This window comes from Barbus barbus (assembly GCF_936440315.1).
Source record: "Barbus barbus genome assembly, chromosome: 17".
Taxonomy (NCBI): Eukaryota; Metazoa; Chordata; class Actinopteri; order Cypriniformes; family Cyprinidae; genus Barbus; species Barbus barbus.
The window spans coordinates 20,705,988-20,731,039 of NC_136745.1; the positions used below are offsets into that span (position 1 = coordinate 20,705,988).

At 37.6% G+C, this 25,052-nt stretch overlaps 1 protein-coding gene across 1 annotated transcript in view; it reads right to left on the minus strand.

Annotated features, from left to right (window-relative positions):
• Nucleotides 1-398: 398 nt before the first annotated feature.
• LOC306882990 (protocadherin-1-like) overlaps nucleotides 399-25,052 on the minus strand; it is a 171,270-nt gene continuing 146,616 nt past the window's right edge. The window contains exon 5 of the mRNA XM_079438031.1: nucleotides 399-1,100. Coding sequence (XP_079294157.1) covers nucleotides 691-1,100 — 410 coding nt within the window. The 3' untranslated portion in view covers nucleotides 399-690. The remainder of the gene's footprint in view (nucleotides 1,101-25,052) is intronic.

Consider the following 25,052-nt stretch of genomic DNA (forward strand, 5'->3'; position numbering starts at 1 on the left):
TGCCAGTATTTGGTTTGCCAGTTTTTCTGGCTCGAGTTCTTAGTTACACACACACAGAAAAAAAAAAAAATAAAAGTACTATTTGGATGTATATATGTTTTTAGGTAAGCTTAACTACAGTCTGATCATAAGATATATATATATATATATATATATATATATATATATATATATATATATATATATATATATATATATATATATATATACATACAGTATGTATAATAAAAAAAAACTAACAAAAATCAACGAATGAATCAGAATCAAATAGGAATAAAACATCGACATTAAATTATCACAAAGTTCACTTAAAAATTGTCCTTACATTCTTTCATTAGAAGTTCACATGGGGATTGTGTACTTCATTTCATATTCACAAAATGTTTTTCTCTTTTTTTATGATTATTCTCTTCATATCTGTTCGGCTTCCAGAGCCTCTAACAATGCGCAGGGCTGTATAAAACCCAGAGGGTTTTAAAGAAGGTCTCTAGCTGTTTTGTGTCAGCCATTAGGCTTATGGCTGAGGGGATTGGAGATGCATGTTGAGACGTCTGTGTAAAATGGGGTCTGGTGGTGGGGTAGAATTAGCAGGAGTTTTGACAACAAGGCCTTTTATCCTCTCACAGGCATTGCAGATCACAAGTAAATTGGATCAAATGTGGAATCGAACCTAGGCGGATGAAAGGTGACTCACAGGTAGATTTCTCTTTTGGAGCCTTGGCTGGAGGGTGTAGTGGCAGGGGCGTAATCGGCTGTCTGACTCAGGGGGATCTCCTCCCTGGGGCAGTCCTTACCGGAGTCGCCACCTGCAGAATAGGCACTAGTGTAGGGAGGCAAAAAGCGAATGCTGGCCACTTTGTTGCTCCCGCCTCCGCTCCGCTCCTCTCCATGAGGATTAGAGCTGCTGTCAGCCATCAGGCGCTCCTGACCCTCCCTCTCCTGGTAAGGCACGAAGGTGGAGAGCTTGGGCCCACTCTTGGCACTCTTGGTGCGGTTGGGTGAGGGTTGTCCAGGCATCCAGCAGGAATCCGAGTGGCCGTATTCCGTACACTCGCGTGTGCATTTTCCTGTCATGGCCACATCAGGTAGAGGCCTCAGATCTGGAACAAAATAGAATATAATGATGAGATCATTTTAATAATAAATATATTTAAAACAATTTGTGCAAAATATGCATTTACTTAGAGTGCTTTACTTTCAAGTCTAGTTAAACGTTCTGTTTTCATAGGTTTATAATATAATATAATATAATATTAAAGTGATATGCATAATACCTATAATATGTACTAAAAATAGCTGACTCATTAGAGTCACTTTGCAAATCAGAATACACTGGTTGCGCTATTTGCTTGAAAAAAAAAAAGAAAAAAATGAACCAAGAACTAGAGTTATTTGTTCAGGAATTGGGATACACTGATTGCGATGTATGATTTTAATTTCACAAAAAGAACCGATTCATAGAGTCATTTGTTCAGGAATCGGAATACACTGGTTGCACCATATGCTTTCAGTTCTCAAAAGAAATCAAGCTTTTTACAGTGGTGCAATATTCTATTATTAATTACTTGATTCCTCTAGTCAACGTTCAAGGAAATTCATTGACTAAACCTGTTCAAATGATAAATGAAATTACAGAACACTTTAAATGTAGACCAGTAAATGAGTATTGACATCACATCACTCTTTTTGTGAAGCTTTACTTTTGCATTAAATCAAAGCTGCACAAATAACTCTCCAGCCTATTCTCACCCTTGTTCACAGGAAAAATAAGAAAAAGAAATAAAAATAACGGTCTGATCCGCAAAGGTCAAACTCTCTGTCTGGAAAATATAAATTCAAAAGCTGAGCCTAACCTTTCCTCTGAAAGTGACATTAGATTAGTTTGATAGTGTGCATGAGAAAAGGGGGCAGGCAGAATGGCAAGTTTTCGAGGGGGAAACATTTATTTTTCTAAATGTCTGAGCTCTATGAAAGGCCTGTAATTTGAGGCAGTGGACAACATTATTTTGTCCCTGGTGTTTGACCAACATAGAACACTCTTTACTTACAATTTTTTTTTTAGTAGCTAGATAGATAGATAGATATAGATGGATGGAGGGACTGACGGACAGACTGACGGACGGACGGACGGACGGACGGACGGACGGACGGACGGACGGACGGACGGACGGACGGACGGACGGACGGACAGACAGACAGACAGACAGACAGACAGACAGACAGACAGACAGACAGACAGACAGACAGACAGACAGACAGACAGACAGACAGACAGACAGACAGACAGACAGACAGACAGACAGATAGATAGATAGATAGATAGATAGATAGATAGATAGATAGATAGATAGATAGATAGATTCATTCATATGAACTAAGCAATAAAACTAAACACTATGAGTCAAACTATATCTGGCCCCTTTCTTATATTTCTATTTTACTATCACTTAGGGAAGAATACTCAAAGTTGAGGCTCTGACAGACCAATAGAGACCTTCGTCTCTGGCACACAGCACCTGAATCCCTCTCTCTCCTTTTCTTCTCTTCTTCCTTCAAGTTGGAGTTAACCTCAGGAGTGTTCCTGCTGAGCCTGAAGGCTGGAGAGCCAGCCCTGCACCACTGGCCCTATCACCAGTCACTCCCAATCTGGCTCTCTAGCACTTTTTTTTTAAGCTAATTAGATTCCTCTGGCCCCTTGTCACCATAATAGAATGGAAATTATTTCCAGATGAGTATCTGACATTTGGTGCTGTCTAAAGTAAAGAGGAAAGATGTGTTAAGACTGGGCTCCCTGCATTTTTCAGCTCTTCTCTTCTGTGATGGAGGACTGGCACAAGAGATTTGCTTCGTGTCATTTTCATTCAACTGTCGTGCCCCTGGGGTGTGATATGGTTGGAAATATACATACAAGGTTCAAGCTGTTTTCTCATGAATTCCATGTCCAATTGTGCAGCTGTCAAAACGTCCGTTTGACCATTTCATTGTAGGTAAGAATGCCTATTTGACATGCAGGTGAAGGATTTTCATATGAAAGAGTTATAATGATTTGATCAAAATGACAGTAATGAATATGAATAAGCTTTTTGTGTATTTGGGGATGCAAACAAAAATATATATATATATACAAAATAAAATCTATTATTCGGTATCCACCTCACTAAGCCCCTGCTATCAATCAGAAGCAATTATTTCCTAATTATCTTCTATTTTATGCAGTTAATGTGTATTCAGAATAGACACGGGATTATGAATTGAATATATGTCAATTTAGTGAAAGCAAGAGCAACAATAAATCTATAAAACAATTATATCTATGAATATGTGAAAACATACTTATATATATATTTTGCATAAATAATTTATTATATATTTTTGCAGAAATTGCCTTTCCAAAATAGACTTGAGACCAATTATTACATGATTATGAAATATGCATGTGCATATAAATGTATAAAGGTACAGTATGTGTGTGTCTTTTTACATTTTATTACACTGTATTGCAAATATATACATATTCATATTCATAAATCTACTAATTAATCTACTTTATTAATCTACTAATAATTTAGGAAATAAAAATAAAATAAATTATTAATAATAATAATAATAATGGTCTCCAATCCATGTAGGAAGTGCAGTCATTGTAAGAGAGCAGTGTTGTAGTCAATAGCTCATTGTTCATTTACCCCAGGGCCCTCTAAGCGAATATATGCAAGCTCTTCACTACATTCTATAACAGTTTTAGCCAATTGATTTTCAGCTTTGGCTATGCCTTAAAGCCACCCAGGGGAGCCCAACCGCTCTGGCCACAACACACAGGTTGCCCTGGGTGACAGGTGTGGAGAATGGGAAAACCAGCCCTTTATTTGACAGTTAACACCAACACTCCAACTATCCCACAATCCCTTGTGTGTGAGAGCAGGCTGATCGTGTGCACAGATGGAAGCAGACAGGCAGAGTTGATGGAAACCCCCACCACATCGCCTCTGCTTTACCCTTCATTCCGTTGTCATTCCCTGGGATGTCCTCTCCCCCTAACCCCCGTCTGCTTGTATGCAAACCTTGCTAAGACTAATTAAACTTTGGCAGATTAGGACTTTGCCTTGTCCCTCTTTATTCGTGCTTAAACAAGTTATTACTTTTAGGAAAATTAAATTAGCCAGCTATTAATTAATCAACACACTGCTTTTGAGAGGATAGAAAAGAGAAAAAAAAAAAAAAAAGAAAGAAAAGGAAAATATGAAGTAAGAGCTTGAAACGGAACAAAAAGTAAAAAATTATAAAAAAACAAACAATCAAAAAAACAGAAACAGAATCCAAAAGTAAAAGGTATTAATGTATTGTGTTTTTGTTTAATAATAAGCTGTATTTAAATGTACTTAAATTATATTGCTAATATATTGTCATATTCAGTATATTATTAGGAATTATGTCAAATGTATTGTATTATTGATATTTAGTCAAGTGCAATAGCAGCAACATAACATGCAATCAAGGTGGCTATATGCAGGGTGCAATTACATTAGACATATGAAGTGCAAAAGAAAAAAACAAAAAAAAAGTCCATAAGCAGTGCTGTTTCTCCTGGCTGGGCTAACAGCGGCTCACAATAACATGTGTTTGGACACAGCAGGAGGACGAAGAAGAAGCACTGCACTGTCTAATGGCAGAAAGCAGAAAAGATATCCAGTAGCCACAACACTAAAGAGTTACATTAGTGAGTAACCACAAGAGCAAGACACAATCGAGATGTGCAGAAATGCTTCACTCACTGTTGCATACAGCATATGTCTATACATTTTTGCTCTGAAAAGCTACTTATGTAAGTATTGTTATGCAAATTCAGGGTTCAGTTGTGTACCACAAATAAATCATAGCTATCAAAATGAGTCACTATTCAAATGATTTGAAATCAAACAGAATCAAACAGTCTTACAGCTTTACCCTGTTAAACTAGAATTTAACATTTAACACAGAGCAAGACTGATCCAATGGATATTCATTTGGGAATCTAATGATTGGGTCAGGTGCTCCACATTCAAACATTGGTGGTTTGCTTGTGGCATCAATGTATTGATGAAGGTTTACATTTAGACTTGTTCCATTGCCAGTTTCAATACATGCTTTACTACATAACAAAAAAGATACTGGGTGAATTAATGCTAGTCAGCACAGAAAATCTATTTCCAGAATGCACGTTTTTCAATCACCTAAAACATTTCATGACTTATATATAATGCAATTAACATCAAGCACATAAAACTTGCAAAGAGGTTTTGCATTACTGTATATAAATTCAGTTAGATTTGGATGTCTGTTCTGAATAACATTACATTTAAGTGAGGGGAACTATATAATGTACAGACATGTTTTGTCTTATTTACATTTTGTTTTTCTGAAAATAATAATAAGATGTGACTTACACACCAATGCACATGGTGTTTTTGTTCTCTCAGCAACTCAATTTTGACCTGGTGTGAATTGTAATCAGATGTGACTTATTTTCTGGAACATACTGACATACAGATGACGTCTAATGACATGACCATATCAAATAAAAATCATTGGCCATATGACTAATATTGGGTTACTGCATGCTAAAGTAATAGTTCACCCAAAAATATAAATTCACTCATTGTTTATTTGTTATTTATGTATTCATATGTTTTATCTTTTATTTTTTTTGTTTGTATAGGGTAAATATTTATGGTATACTTATAGTTAAAATCTGTCAGTAGGTTAGTTGTGTATAGGTTTATAGTGTTTTTTTACTTCATTGTTGTATGTCTGTATTTATGTAGCACCGTGGTCCTGTGAGGCACGACATTTCGTTGCACTGTATGTCCCCACATGTAACGGAATGACAATAAAGCTCAACTTGACATGACTTGTTCCAAACCTGTATGACTTTCTTTTTTTTTCTTTTTCAGTAAATCACATAAAATTATTCATTGAAAAATGCATCTCTGACTATTATTATACAGACAAAATTGTTATTCCTTCAAAATATCTTATTTTGTGTTACAAAGAAAAAAGTAATACAGGTTAGGAACAACATGAGGGTGAATGAAAGTTATTCTACAATTACACTTTATGGTTTTAGACTGTATACAATATTTGTATGTGTGTGTGTGCATGTGTGTGTGTGTGTGTGTGTGTGTGTTTGTGACCCTAGACCACAAAACCAGTTTTAAGTCGCTGGGGTATATTTTTTGCAATAGCCAACAATACATTGCATGGAACAAAATCAATTATTTTTATTTTATGCCAAAAATCATTAGGACATTAAGTAAAGATCTTATTCCATGAAGATCTTTTGTACATTTCCTACTGTAAATATATCAAAACTTCATTTTTGATTGGTAATATGCATTGCTAAGACCTTCATTTGGACAACTTTAAAGGCTATTTTCTCAATATTTAGATTTTTTTTGCACCCTCAGATTCCAGATTTTCAAATAGTTGTATCTCAGCGAAATATTGTCCTATCATAACAAACCATACACCAATGGAAAGCTTGTCATAGCTAAATAATGGCCAAAGCCTGCTAGACATATACAGTATAGGTGGCCTTCAATAATGTGAGCTTGAACACCTTTCGAAAGCAAATTAGGTTACAGAGTTCATTCTTAGAAAATTCCTTTCATATCATTTGACTGCAGGTGGACTGAGGGATTTCAAATCTTAAACTCTACTCTATTTCATAGTCACGGCCCCTTTTACATGACGCTGTGTTCATTTCCACCACTCTCACTGGCACAGAGGTGCTGTTTAAACTTCTGAAACATTTTTTTTTTGTGCTTACGTTCCAGAACTCTCTTCGCCAGAGCGTCACATCCCTTTGCCAAAGCTTCGCTTACGGTCTAAATGAGTTCTGAGCAGAGTCAGAGAGTGCCATCATTTGGACCATGTCCCATTGGCCTACATCTGTTAAACATGGAACTTATCTGATCCGCAAAAATCAATGTCCTTGCCCGCTGACCAAATTTGCTCTCCCGACTCTGCCAGCTGAGAGAAGGGGGGAGCGGGGTGTGTCATTTTGAAAACCTCCACATGTTGGCACGCTGTGTTTCAGTATGCATCAGCTGCATTGAATCTCCTCCTGGCTTAGAGAGATAAGCACATGGAGAAAGGCTGTAGCCCGCGGCTAAATCAACTAGGGTAAACTGCATAACATCTTCCACTCATGAATGTTTTAAAGTAGAGTTCGTCTGTGCACAAGCTGAATCATTGAAGATGAAGCAAGGGTGTAGCATTTGATTGTGCTGAAGGTCTAAACAACTGCCTGTGAAGAAGAAAAGCGAACACAAAAGCCTTCTGTAGGCTAGATACAGACAAATGGATAGATGAAAAAGGAGAAAACTCAACTGTGATGGCCTATGGACACTGATCAGTTAAGTCTTTATAAAAACTGCACTGAACTTACATCAGTGTTGATTCAAGAATGCTTTGGAATTGTTTGGGTACATCGCACGTTCTTGGACTCCACGACAATCAATGATTCGCCATTCAACATCATGGTTTTAGCTAGAATAAGACTTAATCGCTGCACAGGAATCCAGCCTGATTGGACAAGCCTAATGAAATTAGCCAGTCCACTGATAAGTGCGACCAGACTTCAGTTTAATTTTGGAGGTGTGATAGGGATTGGTCCGAGGTGATTTTTGTAACAAGAGTATTTCAATGAACCATGCTCTATTCCAAATTTCATTGTGCCATAGAAAATGAATAACTGTAATTATGTCGTATGTCTAAATGTCTTTTGACAGAGGGGGAGAGAACACAGCTATAAATATAAAATTCTGCCATTAGCACAGCCTCCCACACTTTTCATTGTTTTTTCCTTGCCCTCTTTCTTACCACCATTTCCTTCTTGTCTCATGTACAAGACTTCTTGTCTCTCTACCATAACTCCTTCAAAAACAGCCAGAAACCTTGGAGTTGTGATTGATGATAAGCTGAATTTCTCAGACCACATTGTTAAAACTGCCCAGTCCTGCAGATTTGCATTATATAATATTAAGAAGATCAGGCCCTTTCTCTCGGAACATGCAACACAACTCCTTGTTCAGGCTCTTGTTCTGTCCAGACTTGACTATTGCAATGCTCTCTTGGCAGGTCTTCCAGCCAATTCCATCAAACCTCTACAATTAATCCAAAATGCCGCTGCAAGATTAATCTTTAATGAGCCGAAAAGAACGCACGTCACGCCTCTGTTCATCAATTTGCACTGGCTACCAATAGCTGCTCGCATTAAATTCAAGGCATTAATGTTTGCCTACAGAACCACCACTGGCTCTGCACCCCTTTACCTAAATTCTTTACTTCAGACTTATGTGCCCTCTAGAAGCTTGCGTTCTTCAAGTGAACAACGAATTATTGTACCATCCCAAAGACACAGAAAAACACTTTCAAGGACTTTTTCATTAACTGTTCCCATCTGGTGGAATGACCTGCCCAACTCGATCCGAGCAGCCGAATCCTTACCCATCTTCAAGAAACGGCTAAAAACTCATCTGTTTCATCTTTACTTGACCCTCTAACTCTAGCACTCTCTGTTCTAATTGTATTTTATCTATGTCTTTTTATTAAAAATAACAATAATAATTATCTGTACTGCGTTAGGCTAACCAAGACTTGTAATAGCACTTGCACGTTGTTGCTCTTTTGTTGGTTTTGATTGCTTCTTATGTCCTCATTTGTAAGTCGCTTTGGATAAAAGCGTCTGCTAAATGACTAAATAAATAAATGTACGCACAAATACATTTACACTCTTTACACTACCATTCAGACATTTAGGATAAGTTTTTTATTTGGAATGAAATTAATACTTTTATTCAAGAATGCACTGATCAAAAGACATTTACAATGTTAAAAGATGTCCGCTTCAAATAAATGCAGTTCTGAACTTTCTATTTATTAAAGTATCCTGAAAAATATTTCACTGTTTCCACAGAAATATTCAGAATCATTTTCTCATTGATAATAATAAGGAATGTATCTTCAGCATGAAATCAGCATATTGGTATGTTTTTTTTAAGGATCACAAGACACTTAAGACTAGAGTAATTTCTGCTGAACATTTAGGAATAAAACTATAAAAAAAAAAAACAGTATTATTTTTACTGTATTTGAGCAAATAAATACAGCCTCAGTGAGCATAAGAGACTTTTGAAAACATTAAAAAAATATTACTAACCTCATACTTTTGTCAATATAGTGTAGTTGGACATACAATGGATGATGAGCTGAAATGATACTCAAAATTGTGGCTAAAAGTAGAGGTGTCAATGATGTAGAATTGAATGGATCACATGATGTGCTGATAAATTAATCACAGTTATTAATCATTCCACTCAATTCAAGATACACTCGCAAAAACATTAACTGCTCCAATAGTAGGAAAATTCCATACTACATGATTTACATGGGGGTCATATCGTTTATTTTTTTTAATCGTGGTATAATTAATCATCCTAATTTATTACACTTAATTGACAGGCCTACTAAAAAGAAAAATCTTTCAGCGAGACCCCTGCAAAAAATTAGATCTCACTAGAAACATACTCACAGGCAAATGTCATTGTTACGAGTGTCTGGTGTGTAAACCAAAACACACAACGAAACAGTATAATAAAGAGGCATTTTAATGATTCACAGCCTGAGCAGAACACAACCAAACACAAATCCAAATTGATAGCAGATAAAGGAACATGGGAGAACGCAGGCTTTAAATACAAAACGTAATCAAGGAGGAACAGAAAACAGGTGTGTAACTAATTAATCAAAAACCATGGAAACAAACGAGGCAGGAAGATGGAGACGTAGAAACCAAACTAAAACAGATCATGCATGTAACAGTCATACTGCACAAAATCATTTTCATTATTAATGAAGAAGAACTGAGAGACACAGAAGAAAGAAAGGAAGAATGAGAGAGAAATTCTTTTTAAGGAAATATTCTCTCTTCTCCCTCCAGAAATCAGTGGAGGGAAACTTCAATCATGCTACAAAAGTGAATAAATGTATGGCTGGAGTGAGCTGTCCTCAGGCCTGAGCTCTCTCCCGTCTCAATAAGCTTTTAGGACCACAGTCGAGAGAGAAGCGCATAACTGAGATGAGCTGAATTTTTGAGGACAGCAGCCGGCTTTAATTAAGGAGAAACAAACGCACACATCCACACGCTCACAAACTTGGGGGAAAATATTCTGCCTTATCTGTCATCATTAGAGACCTTTGATTTCTCTTTGAAAAGAACAGCAATATTTATGGTTTAGGGTGATTCATACAATAACATGGAGAAAAGGCAGGATTGTGGAGAATGTGGGATAAATATGGATATCCTCTATCCAGTATTTTCCTACCAACCAAACAAAATGATTGAGCGTATTGCCAGTAAATATCCCTGTTTGATTCTAAAAGAAAGTGGGCGTGAGAGAAAATCATTCCAAAATTCACAATATATAAAAAAGACATAGAATAGCTACCAGAAACAAGGAGAAAACAAAACAACAACAAAAGAGCAACTGAATTACAGAATATATTTAACAGACATCTCAACTGAATGGTAATGATCCTGGTTATCTATTCAAAGCAAAGAGGCAGGAGTTTAAAGACACTGAAGTCATTTTGCAGATGTGTTTTTCCCTGGCAGTTACACTTTAAAGAGCAGACAGAGATGTGTTTGCACATTTCCTTTATCATAAAGCCACCTCGCTGACACTCTGTGAGTCTCAGGCCTGTGCCCATATTATATGCTAAGTGGCATGCATTTATTTCTGTGCCTATTCACAGGTTATTCACATTGCCTGCTCAAGTAGAGCAATTCTGCGTAACAGAAGCATTCGCACATGCAATTATAGATTCGCTACGGACCCTATTTTAACCACACATATTGAGCTGAACTCAGCAGAAATTACTGTGAAAAACCTATTTATCAGCACAATCTTTTACAATGAAGGCTGAATAAAAGTAAAATACTGGAGCCAACTACTCACTCATTGTCTGAAAAAACAAAAAAACTAAAATCCTACAGGTTTGGCAGACATGAGGGTAAGTAAATGATGACACATTTTTCATTTTGGAGGGAACTATCCCTTTAAGATTTAAATTAGATTATCCATTTTATAGTTTATGAAACAGAAGCTATATCATGCCTACACCAACCATAAATGTTGCATCAAAAATAAATTGTTCCTATTATAATCAATGAAGCAGTGTACTCTGAAAGTCTTCATTGCAGAGCGATATAATGCTACTCAAGTTAAAGCTGCAGTCCGTAACTTTTACCTCTTTGTCGCCTTCTATGTTTGAAAACCTGGAATTGCAGTTTCTTGCGGAATTATCTTTAGTGTGCAGGGTTGTGATCCGGTGTTCAGGCACGGCTCCAGCGCGGCTGAATCTAATGTTTTGAGGTGAATGTGTAGTTGTCAGTCACAGCACCGGTGTGGATATTTACTGTACTTCGGAATCACAGACTCTAGCCTATGTCTTGGAATATATGACGTAAATCAGAATTTTCACAGTATATTGTCATCTGAACAAGTAACAAGTCTGCCACGTTTGTTCTACCCAACTGAGGAAAAAAGCATTACAATAAATCGCGCTACCAATGGTGATTACATCTAAAGATCAGTTAGCTCATATCACATCTAACTGTGCAAAGTATTATCATTGTTATACTTTGTTCTCAAATTATTAATGTTAACAACATTAGCATTACGTGACTATGAGTATAGTATTAGCGAGTAGATTTCAATTTTTGTACAGTCTAATATCTAATTGTCATACCATTCAAGGCTATAAACAATCCTCCACCTGCAGGATACTCATGTGGAGGTTACGGAAAAAAAGTTACGGACTGCAGCTTTAAATAACTATGTTAAATATAATATACTTAATATATTTAAATACATTCTGAATATATCATCAGTGCCATGTAGGGATCTACCTGGCCTAATTGAAAATAGTATCTGTTGTTTCTAACTATATATATAATTACACTTCCAGTGAAAGGCGTTAGACTCAAGGCGTTACGGTACAATGGATTGCAAACACATTATCGATAGCTTCTACTGTAGACATGGTGTTACACACCATGACAGATTAGAGAGGAAAAGACAAGTGTTAGGAGGTGAAAGCTGACAAATGCATATTAAAAGTTGCTCATTTTCACATACCAGCGCTCACCCACAGAGATTGAATCGAGTAGCTACTGCTGAGTGCCATATTGCTGAGTGTGTTTTTGCAATGCTGTCTTTCTTTCTGTCGGCCAAGAGCCTCGAAGGAGAAAGGGTCGCGTATGAGGTCAGAGGAGGGGTCATTCAGAATGACAAAATGTCACTGCACTGCCTTCCCTGAGCCCTGGTGCCCTTGCTCCGAAAAAATAAATAAAAAATAAAAAAAACCTGTAAACTGTAAGCATATGTGTATGTGTGTGTGTTTAAAAGTATGTGCAAAAGAGTCCTGAAACCACAGGCAGCTTTGGGCACACTTACAAAAAGTGTTGGTGTGTGAATATGAGATTAGATCACCAGAAGGGTGACGTGTTTGTGATAGTGTGTGTGTGTGTTTGTGTGTGTGTGTGTGTGTGTAACCTGCATGCAAACATATGGCTGTCGGACATCTTGTTTTGAGAGAGACCATATGCTAGTTTTGGACATGATGATCCCTTTTCCTCTCTTTTTCTACAGCACAGCACACATTATACAGTCTCTCATACACACACGCTCGCAGGATTACTATTCTACAGTATCTAGGGAGCCAACATCTATCCCTCCTCCACAGAGAGTAAGCTACTCTTATCTTAGCAGGTCAGGGATGCACGGGCTGCGATATATCCCAGACATTCACCTTATATTGATCTGCCAACCCAGCATCCTCCTCTTTCTTCACCTTTCCCAATGGAACACTCAAAAGCTCCAGAACATAGATGAGGAATCCTTACCAGTAATGGTATTTTCCCCTCAAATACAGTAGTTGCTACAGTTTAATTTGAATATATGAAACAATGAAACAAAAATGTAATAAAATGGTTTCTTACACATATAGATTGATACAGTAGTTAGTCAATTATTGACAATATTATTGACATTTTTATTCAGATTGCGCACACAAACTCTAGTCTTTAGGACTGACTATCCATACTGCCATTTTGTAAGTGGTAAAACTGGATCCGTTTGCTTAGCATAGTCAACATGCAGTATATCTTCATTGGTGGGTATGGTGATGGTGTAAGCGTCAGCACAATTCCGAGAGACTTTCTCACGAAAGAACTGAGAGTAGCTGTCACTGACAGGCTGTCAGTAGGCAAACAGGACAGAAAGCTGAAAGTTTTCCAGTGCTTACATATATGATGACAACTTGCTGTGGTGCTGAACTCACAATGTGGATGAGAGAATCTCAGCAACAGGAACATTTTACAGCATTCATGCATATACTGTGTCCCAAACTGCTGACATGCTTGTTCATTCCTATAGTGAATATGAGGAAAGATTGAGGGATAATGAGTGTATTTGAGTATCTCCAGACAATATTTTGCATGCTACATAGGCAGCATGTTCTGGATGGCAAGAATGGTAACTTAAAATCCATTTAGAATAATTTCATAAACAAACAAACATACAGATGTAGTTTTTGTAACATCAAATCCCATTTTTTCACAACACACAATAGTGGCATTTAATTACTTAATGATTCAGCATTTTTGAATGAATCGGTTGAGTGAAATATTCAATGAATCACTCTTAAAGACATTTAACAACACTTTTCAACAACTTGTAACCAGAAAGAGCCGCTGAAAAATCCACACCGCTAATACACAGACTTAAAGTATGCCTGGAACAAACACAGACTATGTAATCTGTGATTTAAAAAAAAAATACCAGTGCTCTTCACCAATCAGATTTGATGACTAAAACATATAAAGTGTAATGAACAGAAATAAATGTGTTAGACAAGTAATGTTTTGTTAGAAGAGGCCCTTGACCTTACAAACAGCATCTGAAATCCAAGGGCATGAAACAAAACAACAATAACTACAATAACGTTCTCACTAAATCCGCATCCAGCGCTGAGACAAGAAGAGTAACGAGCTATTCTCTCATTAATTTAATTGTCAGGAAGCTGGGCTGGGATGCTTTATGCTGCTGCTGTTTAGGGGAACATATTAAAACAGTCGGCTTCCCATCCTGCCTAAAAGAGTGCAGTCATGTGGATAAGTTTTGACCTTTTTTGAACAATTCTTCCCCTCAATGGGACGCACTCAGCTTTCAGAACTGATGTTGTGATTGTTTTGTTTGCTGCACTAGTGTGTGATGTCTCTGTCATTATCCTTCTCTTGTTGTTGTTCTTATTCTCTCTCACTTTCTCTCTCCCTCTCTCTCTCTCTCTCTCTCTCTCTCTCTCTCTCTCTCTCTCTCTCTCTCTGTCACTGTAGCATCATTTCATGCTCCAAATTCCAAATTTACCATAATTATCTGAGAAAATGGAAAGACAAAAAAGCAGCGTTACTTTCCTTTAACATTTTCTCTCTCCACACTGAACATGAAAACAGAACTGAGTTCTGCATTTGATCTGCTTGGTGATTAGCTCCTGAAGACACAAACTTCAAGAGATCAGTCGGCTCTACCATCATTTCATATACTGTTCACGTAGTAAAATGGCTTGCTGTATTAAACAGAGTTAACACAAGCTAAATCTAATAACGCCTCGGGCAAGTATCTCTCAAGTTAGAATGCCTATGTTTCTTTTTCTATCTTCTCAGAGGCTGAAACGAGATAAGATAACCGAAAAATACACTAAAATACTTCCAAAATAAATCAAAACACATGTCTTTTTTAGTGAATAAAATATTAGAGTAAAAACTGAGTGGAGTCAAAAATTGAACTAAAATGAACCACAGATTATCTTAAATGCCTGATTTATTGTTTTTCAATAAATAATGTGCTCTCTCTCGCATGATCTACTCATAGGGGAACATTAGTTATAAATCAATGTGCAGCATTGCTTACAATTCAACTTGTGGTCCTTATTCTCTTTTTTTCATGCCTCTAGGCACGGGATGGAGCCACTGGATGGTTGGAGAGAGAGGAAATAGATTTGTGTCAGTATGTTATTGTTCTGGGTCAAACCCACGTTGGTTTAAATTAGCGGTTATTTCTTCAAGACCCAGATTTTACATTGGGAATCAAGTGCTGACCCAACACACTTATGAAGTAGCTTAATGTACAAAATGCCATAAAAATGTAAAATGTAAAAATGTTTTGTTAAACCATAAACAACAGTGGAAATGTGATTTGCTGGCCTAACACATAAAACAAACAATAGGCTACATATAAGCTATTATCATCATTAGCATGTTACTAAGCGAAAAATTAATTTGCATCATGAAGTTCGACTAAAAAAGTATTTCCCCCTTACTTTTAGGTTTATAAGCCTAATTATTACATTATTATTACATTTTTACATTATTACATTTTCTTTTCATCCTATCAGTGCATTGCTATAGCGATCAACATTTAGCCTATCTTCCCTCCTGTTTGCGACCCAATTGGAATATCTTCAACATATTTTTCAGATGGCTGAGAGACAAATTTCTTACCTAAAATATAGTTTGCAATAGCAGGCTAGATTAAAACTTAATTTACAGCTATATCAATCAGCACTACCTTCTCGAGTACGAACGCCCACCTGAACTAACAGAATATGGAAACCGGTGTCTCTTCAAAGGAAAACAACTCGAGACAGTCAAGGCACAAGGCCCAAAGAATCCCCATATGCTCTCTATCGTTTCTGTTTTTGTCTGTTTCTTTCTTCTCCTCCACCAAGAAAAGGTGCACACAGAATCAAGGTCTTTCAATATTTAAGGTGAAATATAGGAAGTGTGTATTGCATGCGTGTGAGTGCTGCCGAACTTGTTTGATTCATTATTAAACACCATCAATTTTTCTCTCTGCTACTGATAGTGGGCAAAGCTCCCAGCTTTAATTCCCTTGCATTGCAGATTAGAAGCTGAATAACAATAGAAACGAGTGAGAGAGGGCATTAGAAAGTGAGTGCACAATGCCATTATTACTTTTCTCTTTTTCCTCACTTCCCTTCCACTCTATATCTCACTTGACCGGAAGTATGGTGCTAATGTTTGCTGCTGAAAGACGGGGAGCATCCTATCATCTTCTCTCAGCTCAGCACGATGCGTGATGCTTTTTGGCCCTTCCTAGCAGACTGTCGAGGACGAGTCACTGTTATGATTTCTTTAATTTGGCTTTGGGGTCTTATGAGGTAACATAGTAAGGTAGGAATGAAATAGGAATGCTTGGAAAAAAAAAAAAAAAAAAAACTGTAGATGATGAGATGAAACTACTTCCTCTCTGGACCTGCTGATTACAAAGTGGTTTTGAGGAGAAAATAACCGAGATGGGCTCACAAAGCCACAGAAGATCTGACAAGCAAATGCGCACAAGTCTCAAACACTCTATTTGCAACATTGCACCCGACCAAGTGACACTTCGTCTGTACGTAGAAAAACAAGAAACAAACATAAACAAGGTTTGTGACTGCTATCTCCGCTCTATAAACCTTAAGGAAAGAGCTTTGATTTTAAAATGGAAATTAATGCCATTTTCTTCTCGAGGGAACCCCTGAAGTCACATACAGTAGCACACTCCACCGCTGATAAAGGCCAGAATGAGCATAATTATGCATTTCATAAGACCTTAAAGGCGACATATAATAAAAAGCCTTAACACTGGTAGTTTTTATATGCACAAGTAAAATGGTTTAAGAGGTTGAAATGCCATAACTACTGAAAAAAAGTAATTTTTTAAAGTTATTTGAGCACCAAAGCAGCATGTTACAATGATTTCTAAAGGATCATGTGAGACTGAAGACTGGACTAATGGCTGCTGAAAAATCAGCTTTTCAATCATAGGAATACAATATTTGACAATATTACAGTTTCGTATTGTATTTTTGACCAAATAAATGCAACCTTGGTCTTATAAAAACAAAAAAAAAATCTTACTTTTACAAATGTATCATTAAATCTATCATCATTATTGCTTTCATCATTCTTAAATATGAGTAACAATCATAAATCAGCCCAATAAGTACAGTGAAATTATTATTATTATTATTATTACATGCATTCTGATGGAATATGAGGCATAATGAATTATGAGATGTGATGAGTGAAAACTAATTAAAGTTATGTCACTTAAACAGGATGTTTTTATTATGCAATAGTTTGTGAAAAAAAAAAATAATAATTGTGTGCAATTCAAATTAGGATACATAAAATTATAGAAATTAAATCAGATTTAGCAATACAAATATGATTTATTCCTATAATGTTTAACAAGTAATTTTACTCATTGTTATTTCCATGCATGATTAAAATTGTGATGGAAATATTATGTGTATTCTTCTATGATGCATCTGTCCACTGTTATAGTTAGAAAAGTATGAGCTGAAATGTGTGTCTTTAGAAAATCCACAGGGCCAAAGGTGCCCATAGTTGAAGAAGATGGAATGGTTAAAAGAACAATTGAAAGCTGATGGTGATAGAAATAGTAGTTTCAGGGGTTGAAAAGAGGACAGAGAAGAGGCACAGATAATACACGAGAGTGGTCTGAAGGACATTTCAGCATGACCGTGGTGTGAGTGTGTGAAATATCAACACAATGTACTCATGACTGTGTGTGTTTTGTGTGTCAGAGCTCTGAAGGCCGATGTGTAGATCTGACCGCTGTGCTGCTAATTAACCAGGACAATACTTCTACTGGCTGCACATTGTGTGATCTCTCCACGGTACACATCTTTACACACGTAACACACACACACACACACACACACGCTGTGGGAAATCGCCCACAGAGAGATCCACCACAGAGGAGCAAAGTGTCCCCTGAAAGCACTGCTAGCACTCTCACACACACATAAACTACACACACACAGTCAAAACCTTGACTTCAAAGGGTAACAATCACACCTGTGAAGCCACTGGATATTCATTTTAGCCTCTGAAATAGCTGATAACTTAATATAAGTGCATATCTGAAATACATGTCAAGATTTTAATCTGAATATATTATGGCTGTTAGCTTCAAAGTTATCAGTATGCTAAGGTACTACATACTGTAAAAAAACAAAAAAACAAAACAAAACAAAACAACTTTCATAAAAACAAGAAGTCTTTCACTTGCTAAAAAACCTTGGCAAAATATTGAAGATATTATCTTATGCTCAGGGGTATATACACTTTTATTACAAAAAATGCTCTCTTGAATGAGTCAAGGTAGCAAAAGCAAGTAGCAAATTATTCATTGGCAGTGTGCCTTTAAACAAAGGCTACTGGCAATTTAATTAAATTTTATGGTAAAAAAATTCAGCTATAGAGGCAAAAATATGTATAAATATAATTAGTCTAGAAATAAAGTTTTTGTTGGTCAATAATGACACAGCAGTATTGGCTCAACCAATCACATGCATTTAGGGCGGGACTATCTTTTTGACTAACCAATGGCAGATGGAGGAGTGTTCAACTCATTTTAAAAAGCACAGTTTCTTCTAACTGAAAAAACTGCATTTGTCAAACCATTTCATGCGTTCTTTAAGGTACAGCTTGACAGGAGAGAAAGGAATAAAGTTCTTTGTTTCAACACTTCAGCTGAAAGCAATAGTATTTTCAGCTCAAATTGAATTTGTTCTTTGACATTTAGGAATGAGCAAGACTTTGGCACACAGACTTTGACCTCAGATCAGAACGTAGAGGTGTCCGGTGACTGGTGTTTGCAGGGCTTTTCTTCACAAATGTGCGCCCACGTCCTCTGTGCTCTAGAATAACAAGTGCCCACGGGTATCAGCGGCACACTCATGCCAGTTCAGGCCATGCCAGCGCAGGGCGGCCTAACTGGGGCAGAAACACATTTGCCCTGTGGCTCACCAGAAGCCCCATCCAAAGAAAACACGCCCACACACAAAATCCTATACCCTCATCCAAAAGCACTAGGGGTGTAAGAAATAAACTGGTTGTGAGTCCATGTGTGTTTGTTTTTGTCCCGGACTCCATTGTAAATTCAGCTGCGCACCAACACTAAGCACCACCACCAAACAAGGCTGTGTTAGCCGCCGCACCGCTATAACAGGGCAGCTCAGTAATAGTTTCCCCTCTGACCCACATGTGGCTAGAACAACATAACATAGGAGGAGAGACAAACAACAGCTAATCCTCTACGCACACAACAGCACTGCAATGGAGGCCATTAATAAGAGAGGATTAGCCACCGCTAACGCTAACGAGTGTCCTCGCCACAGGAGCACATTTCCTCTTTATCAGATATCTGCTTATCTCTGCCTGTCCCTCACTCCCTCCTCTACCTCTCTGTCTACCAAGCGTAGCGCTGTAAATCACAGGCACTGAGGAAAAAGGTTTGCTGAGACCGAAAACAATTAAGGGGATATGGAGAGCGGTGGGAGACAACAGGACAGAAGTGAAAGAAAACAGATGGAGATGAACTCTGACAAATAAGGTGAAGAAAAAAGACTGGCATGTACAAAAACAATGTGACTTCTTTTCTCCCATATCTGACTTTATACCTCACATTATGATTTTAAATCTAACGTGTTATTTTGTTTCTCATAATTATGACTTAATATCTTACAATGTGAATTTTTTTTCTCCTAATTTATACCTATGCAATATGACTTTATAGCTCACAGTTGTGACTTTACATCTCACAAGGGGACTTTTTTGTCATAATTGCAACTTTATACTAGACATTATGCCTTTATACTGTATCTCACAATTGGGATTATTATTTTTTTTCTCATAATCATGACTTTATGACTTTGTATTTCACATTTGTGACTTTGTACCTTACAATGTGACTTTTGTATTGTAATTGTGTGTAGTGAACATACACCCGAAGCAGTGGGAGCAGTTGGGGGTTCGGTGCCTTGCTCAAGGGTCTCACCTCAGTCGTGGTATTGAGGGTGGAGAGAGTGTTGGTTATTCACTCCCCAATCTACAATCCCTGCCGGACCTGAGATTCGAACCCACAACCTTCTGGTTACAAGTCCAACTCTCTACGACTTAACTACTAATAAATGGCTAATATTCTAGTAATAGGCATGCTAATAAGCAACTAGTTAAGAGACCCTAAAATAAAGTGTTGCCAATTAAACATATGCATAGAAGAGTCATTCACAATAAAATCAATAGGATACATTTAAAAAAAAAAATGATAGAGTCATTTAGACAAACTGGTCTCCATCAAAAGACAACGGAACATGTGAAGTGATTCAAACAAAAGCTGGACTGAAATACACACATTTAAAATGAAATGGTTTGATAAAGAAACAGCCAATTCCAGACATTTGAATGCCATTCTGGATCATTCAATTTAATCTTTGCTTAGAGTACAATTTAAGTTCCACGGTATATGAATATGCTAATCAAACAGTGCCATACTATTACCACCTGACACAATACTACTACAAAAATAAGTCAAATTTGCATATGCAAAAGGATGGTACATGACAAAAGAGGGATGCATGACAGTCTGTGGAGTGTGAGAGATGGAAGGTAATTTGGAAAACAGTGAGGATGGAGGTGGAGAGAGTGGATTATGCTGTGAGCTGGCACTGTCAGGCTTGGCTAGGCTGGCACAGAAGCGCAGCACTATAATAAGCACCCTCTGTTTGCCCAGTGCTAGGCCAGCATTGTGCCAGTTTGGGTGGACGGGCCAAAACCAACCCACAAAACACTAAAGACCTCACTAATGGGATTCTCTTTACAGTCAGGCATGTCCTTAGCCAGCTCGAGCAGGGCACTGGGATGTAGTTGTGTGAGGACCCCGGGGGGATATAGTGATCTGAGAATAGCGTGGCCATGTCCGTACAGCTGAAACTAGAACACATCTGCACTAGAGGTGTTGGAAACGTGCTGAGCGTGTGAGTTTGCCTGTACTGATTGATTGTGTGGTAACAGGTAAATGCCCTGTTTAGCCAAACACTGCCTCGCACCATCTGTCTGAGAGCATACACAGCCTGTTCACGTAGGCAGTGCCCTTAAGACAAACATACAAGCGCAGACGCACATATACACACATGCCATAGAGACTTAATGTTCACTCAAGCCTACTTATTCAGACAAAATGATTGTGTGTGTGTGTGTGTCTGCAGGGTTTTCGTCCACAGGGCAGCACCTGGCATGTCAAACAGCATTTTAAAAGACATAAAGTCAAATTCTGCGGCTGTTTTATTGCTTTCAATGCTAGCAGATTGAAACTAAAACATCTGATCAATCTTCTGACAACATTTATACTCACTGTATACTGTATGAGTAAAGCTAAACCTGATTAGGGCTGAAGGGGATCAGAAAAGGAAAAATGGGAAAAAATCTGCTTTATATGATTGATTGATTTATGTGTTGTTTTACGGTTTTGAATTAGATTTTTTTTGTTAAAGTGACTTTTAGTCATGACATTTAACAATACAGTTTTGTGCTATATTTTAGAATTTTAAACAGTATTATTTTACAGATTTGCATTTTCAAAAACACTATTATGTCTAATCCGAATATTTATGGTCTAAAAAATTTTAATAAAAATATCTACTGCTTGAAAATTAAATGTCTGTCTTAAAAAAATAATTTTTGTTGTAGTTCACATCTAAAACTCAAATTTACAAATTTAAAAATACATAATAAAAAAAAAAAACATTTTTCACATCTAATATTTAGTTACCATGTCTAGAATTCCAAACAAAATTCAGAACTCAATTTAAAACTATAAAATATTGCAAAAACAATATATTTGTCATATTTAAAATTCGGAAAATGTGTACCTTTCTCTTATTCTAGCTCTGAAGATTTTTATTTTATGATTTTTTATTTAGTTATTCAAAAATAAAAAAAAAGTGAGAAGCCATTTTAGTTTCTCTGGAGTAGCTGTACCTCTGGTGGACAATGTTATCTATCATGGTGTTAATTAGGCCTGCAAGTTATGTTTTAATTAAATTCAGTGGCGCCTTCTATTTAAAATGTCTTCATTCGCTCACTGACATCACAGCTATCTCTCACAGCCCACTCGTACACACACGTGCATATATGCGCGATGTGTTTGTGCAAGGTGTGAGTGGAAAAACAAAAAGCATGTCTTTCATCTTGTCATCAATCTCTGCCTGAATTAGAATGTGAAAATAGAGTTGCAGTTTCCCTGGGATGTGTTTTGTGATTACTGCTACTACGCCCACTCAAGCAACACACACAAACACACACACACACACACACTTGTACCTTCACCCTCCACTTCTAATGATCCACCCAATGTTATTTTGGACCTTAAATACCACTCAGATAGATAAATAATAATATATAAATAAAAATGTCACATTCTGTTGTTTCTCTCCTTGACCACCTTGGGTACTGATATGCAATGCTGGAGTGTTGTTCTTTTCTCTCTGAGAAACAAAATAAGATTGTTGATCGCTGCAGACTGTGAAGGGAAAAAGAAAACATAAGAGCTGCCTACTTCAAAAACAAATTTACAGTGCACTTAAATAACAATTCATATGTGTTTTTGCATTATGTAGTTTCTTTTATCAGCTATTGGCTTCTTTTGCAGTTGTCATATTTGACATCCTCAGTTTTGTGAACGATAAAACACTGAAAACAAAACTTACTGTGCATGTTTGTGAAATATATATACTTTATGTGTTTATATTGTTATAATATAAAATAATTGTTTTCTGTTTGAATATACTTAAGCATTTAATTTATCCCTGCATTCTTTGATGGATAATATAACAATGTAAAAGTCTTAATACATATATACAGATTTCAGACATGTATACAGATAATAATAATTATAATTATAATAAATAATAATAATAGTTTGGCCATTTTGTTTATAACACAATGCAATTCATTCATGATTTTTTATTTTTTTTTACTGTATACCAGGAAATATCATTACACACACACGCATGCACACATGCACACGCACATACACACACACACACACACACACACATATATATATTTGGGGTGGCAGGGTACATGTATTCGTACCGAACCGTCACGGTACGGGCATCTCGGTTCGGTGCCTGAGGCCTTACAATGAATACAGGCAGTTCACCCTCAATCCAGAAGGGGGCGCCTGCAGCAATGCAACGCTGTTTGATAACCACCAGCAGAAAAACGGTGAATGCCGTGAGTTGCGCGCTTGAAAACAAAGCCCCCTAGACAGTGACGTGTGCTGATTCTAAACGCGTCTCTCAAATAGACTGACAAAGGAGTAGCTATACTTTAAAGGCCTGCACACTCAACTGTTTGCGAAATGGAGCTTTGTACTCGTGTATCCTACCTCTCTCATTTGGCACAAATCAAAATATTCCATAATATTTCCATATTGTATCTGAATGCTAAAGCAGTGCTTGAAGTGGGCCGGTACGCACGGGTACACAGTAGTGAAGTGAAGTGACATACTGCCAAGTATGGTGACCCATACTCGGAATTCGTGCTCTGCATTTAAACCATCCAACGTGCACACACACAGCAGTGAACACACACCCGGAGCAGTGGGCAGCCATTTATGCTGCGGCGCCCAGGGAGCAGTTGGGGGTTCGGTGCCTTGCTCAAGAGCACCTCAGTCGTGGTATTGAGGGTGGAGAGAGCGCTGGACATTCACTCCACCCACCTGCAATCCCTGCCGGCCCGAGAATCGAACCCGCAATTTTTGGATTACAAGTCCGACTCTCTAACCATTAGGCCATGACTTCCCAACAGATGGGACCGGCACTTCTATATTTTAGCGTTTATAGTACCTGCTCTTTTTTGTGCATACTGGCACTTCTGACTTGTTGCCGGTACTCAGAGTAAAATCGTCAGGGTCTGGGTGATTAGGCTATATGATCGCATATATGATTAGAAATGATAAAGAAACTATGTAAATCACACTACCCAGGCGGGATCACCTATCACGTGACCAATCACGTGAATGAACGCAAGCAGAGTCGGTCTACTTCATTGTGTGGTGCGCGAGAGCGTGCGGAGTAGTAGAATAATAATGAATTATTGAGTACTAATTTGCATCAGTACATTATAACGAAAATCATATCTTAAAATGAAAAGAAGCAGGCTTTAGCAATCACATCATTTTAAACCGTAAACTCCTGGAAAGTCCAAGGATCCAGTGAACGAAGTCAAACCGTAAGCTCAAAACAGCGCTAATGTAAAGAAAACACGGCCGATTTTATCAATGATTACGGAGAGAATAGTGACTTACGTCCAGATGTCAGTAAAATGATTATTTTCAGAGTGTGAGTTGATGAGTTTTTGGCTCAAGGTCTGCATTTAAAGTCACACCAGAGCTGTTCAGCTGGGATTAGGACTTTGCTTTATGCAGACCAGCCAGGTTGTTCCACACTGACTGAATCAATAATTTCTTTTTGAACCTTGCCTTATACACAGAGGCACTGTCATGTTAGACAGGAAAAGGGTTCTGTCCAAACTGTTGCTATAAAATTAGAAGAATATCATTATATGCTTAAACATTAAGATTTGTACTCATGGAAATTACTAAAGTAGTCAAACCTGTTCATTAGTGAAGTGAAGTGAAGTGACATTCAGCCAAGTATGGTGACCCATACTCGGAATTCGTGCTCTGCATTTAACCCATCCAACATGCACACACACAGCAGTGAACACACACACACCGTGAACATACACCCGGAGCAGTGGGCAGCCATTTTATGCTGCAGCGCCCGGGGAGCAGTTGGGGTTTCGGTGCCTTGCTCAAGGGCACCTCAGTCGTGGTATTGAGGGTGGAGAGAGCGCTGGTCATTCACTCCCCCCACCTACAATTCCTGCCGGCCGGAGACTCGAACCCGCAACCTTCGGATTACAAGTCCGACTCTCTAACCATTAGGCCACGACTTCCCCATTAGAAGTGGGTGACCCAATACTTTTGGCAATATAGTGTATATACAGTACCGCCGCTTCCTATACGCAGAGTACGCAGTTTGTGTAGGGCACCAACTCCCAGGGTGGG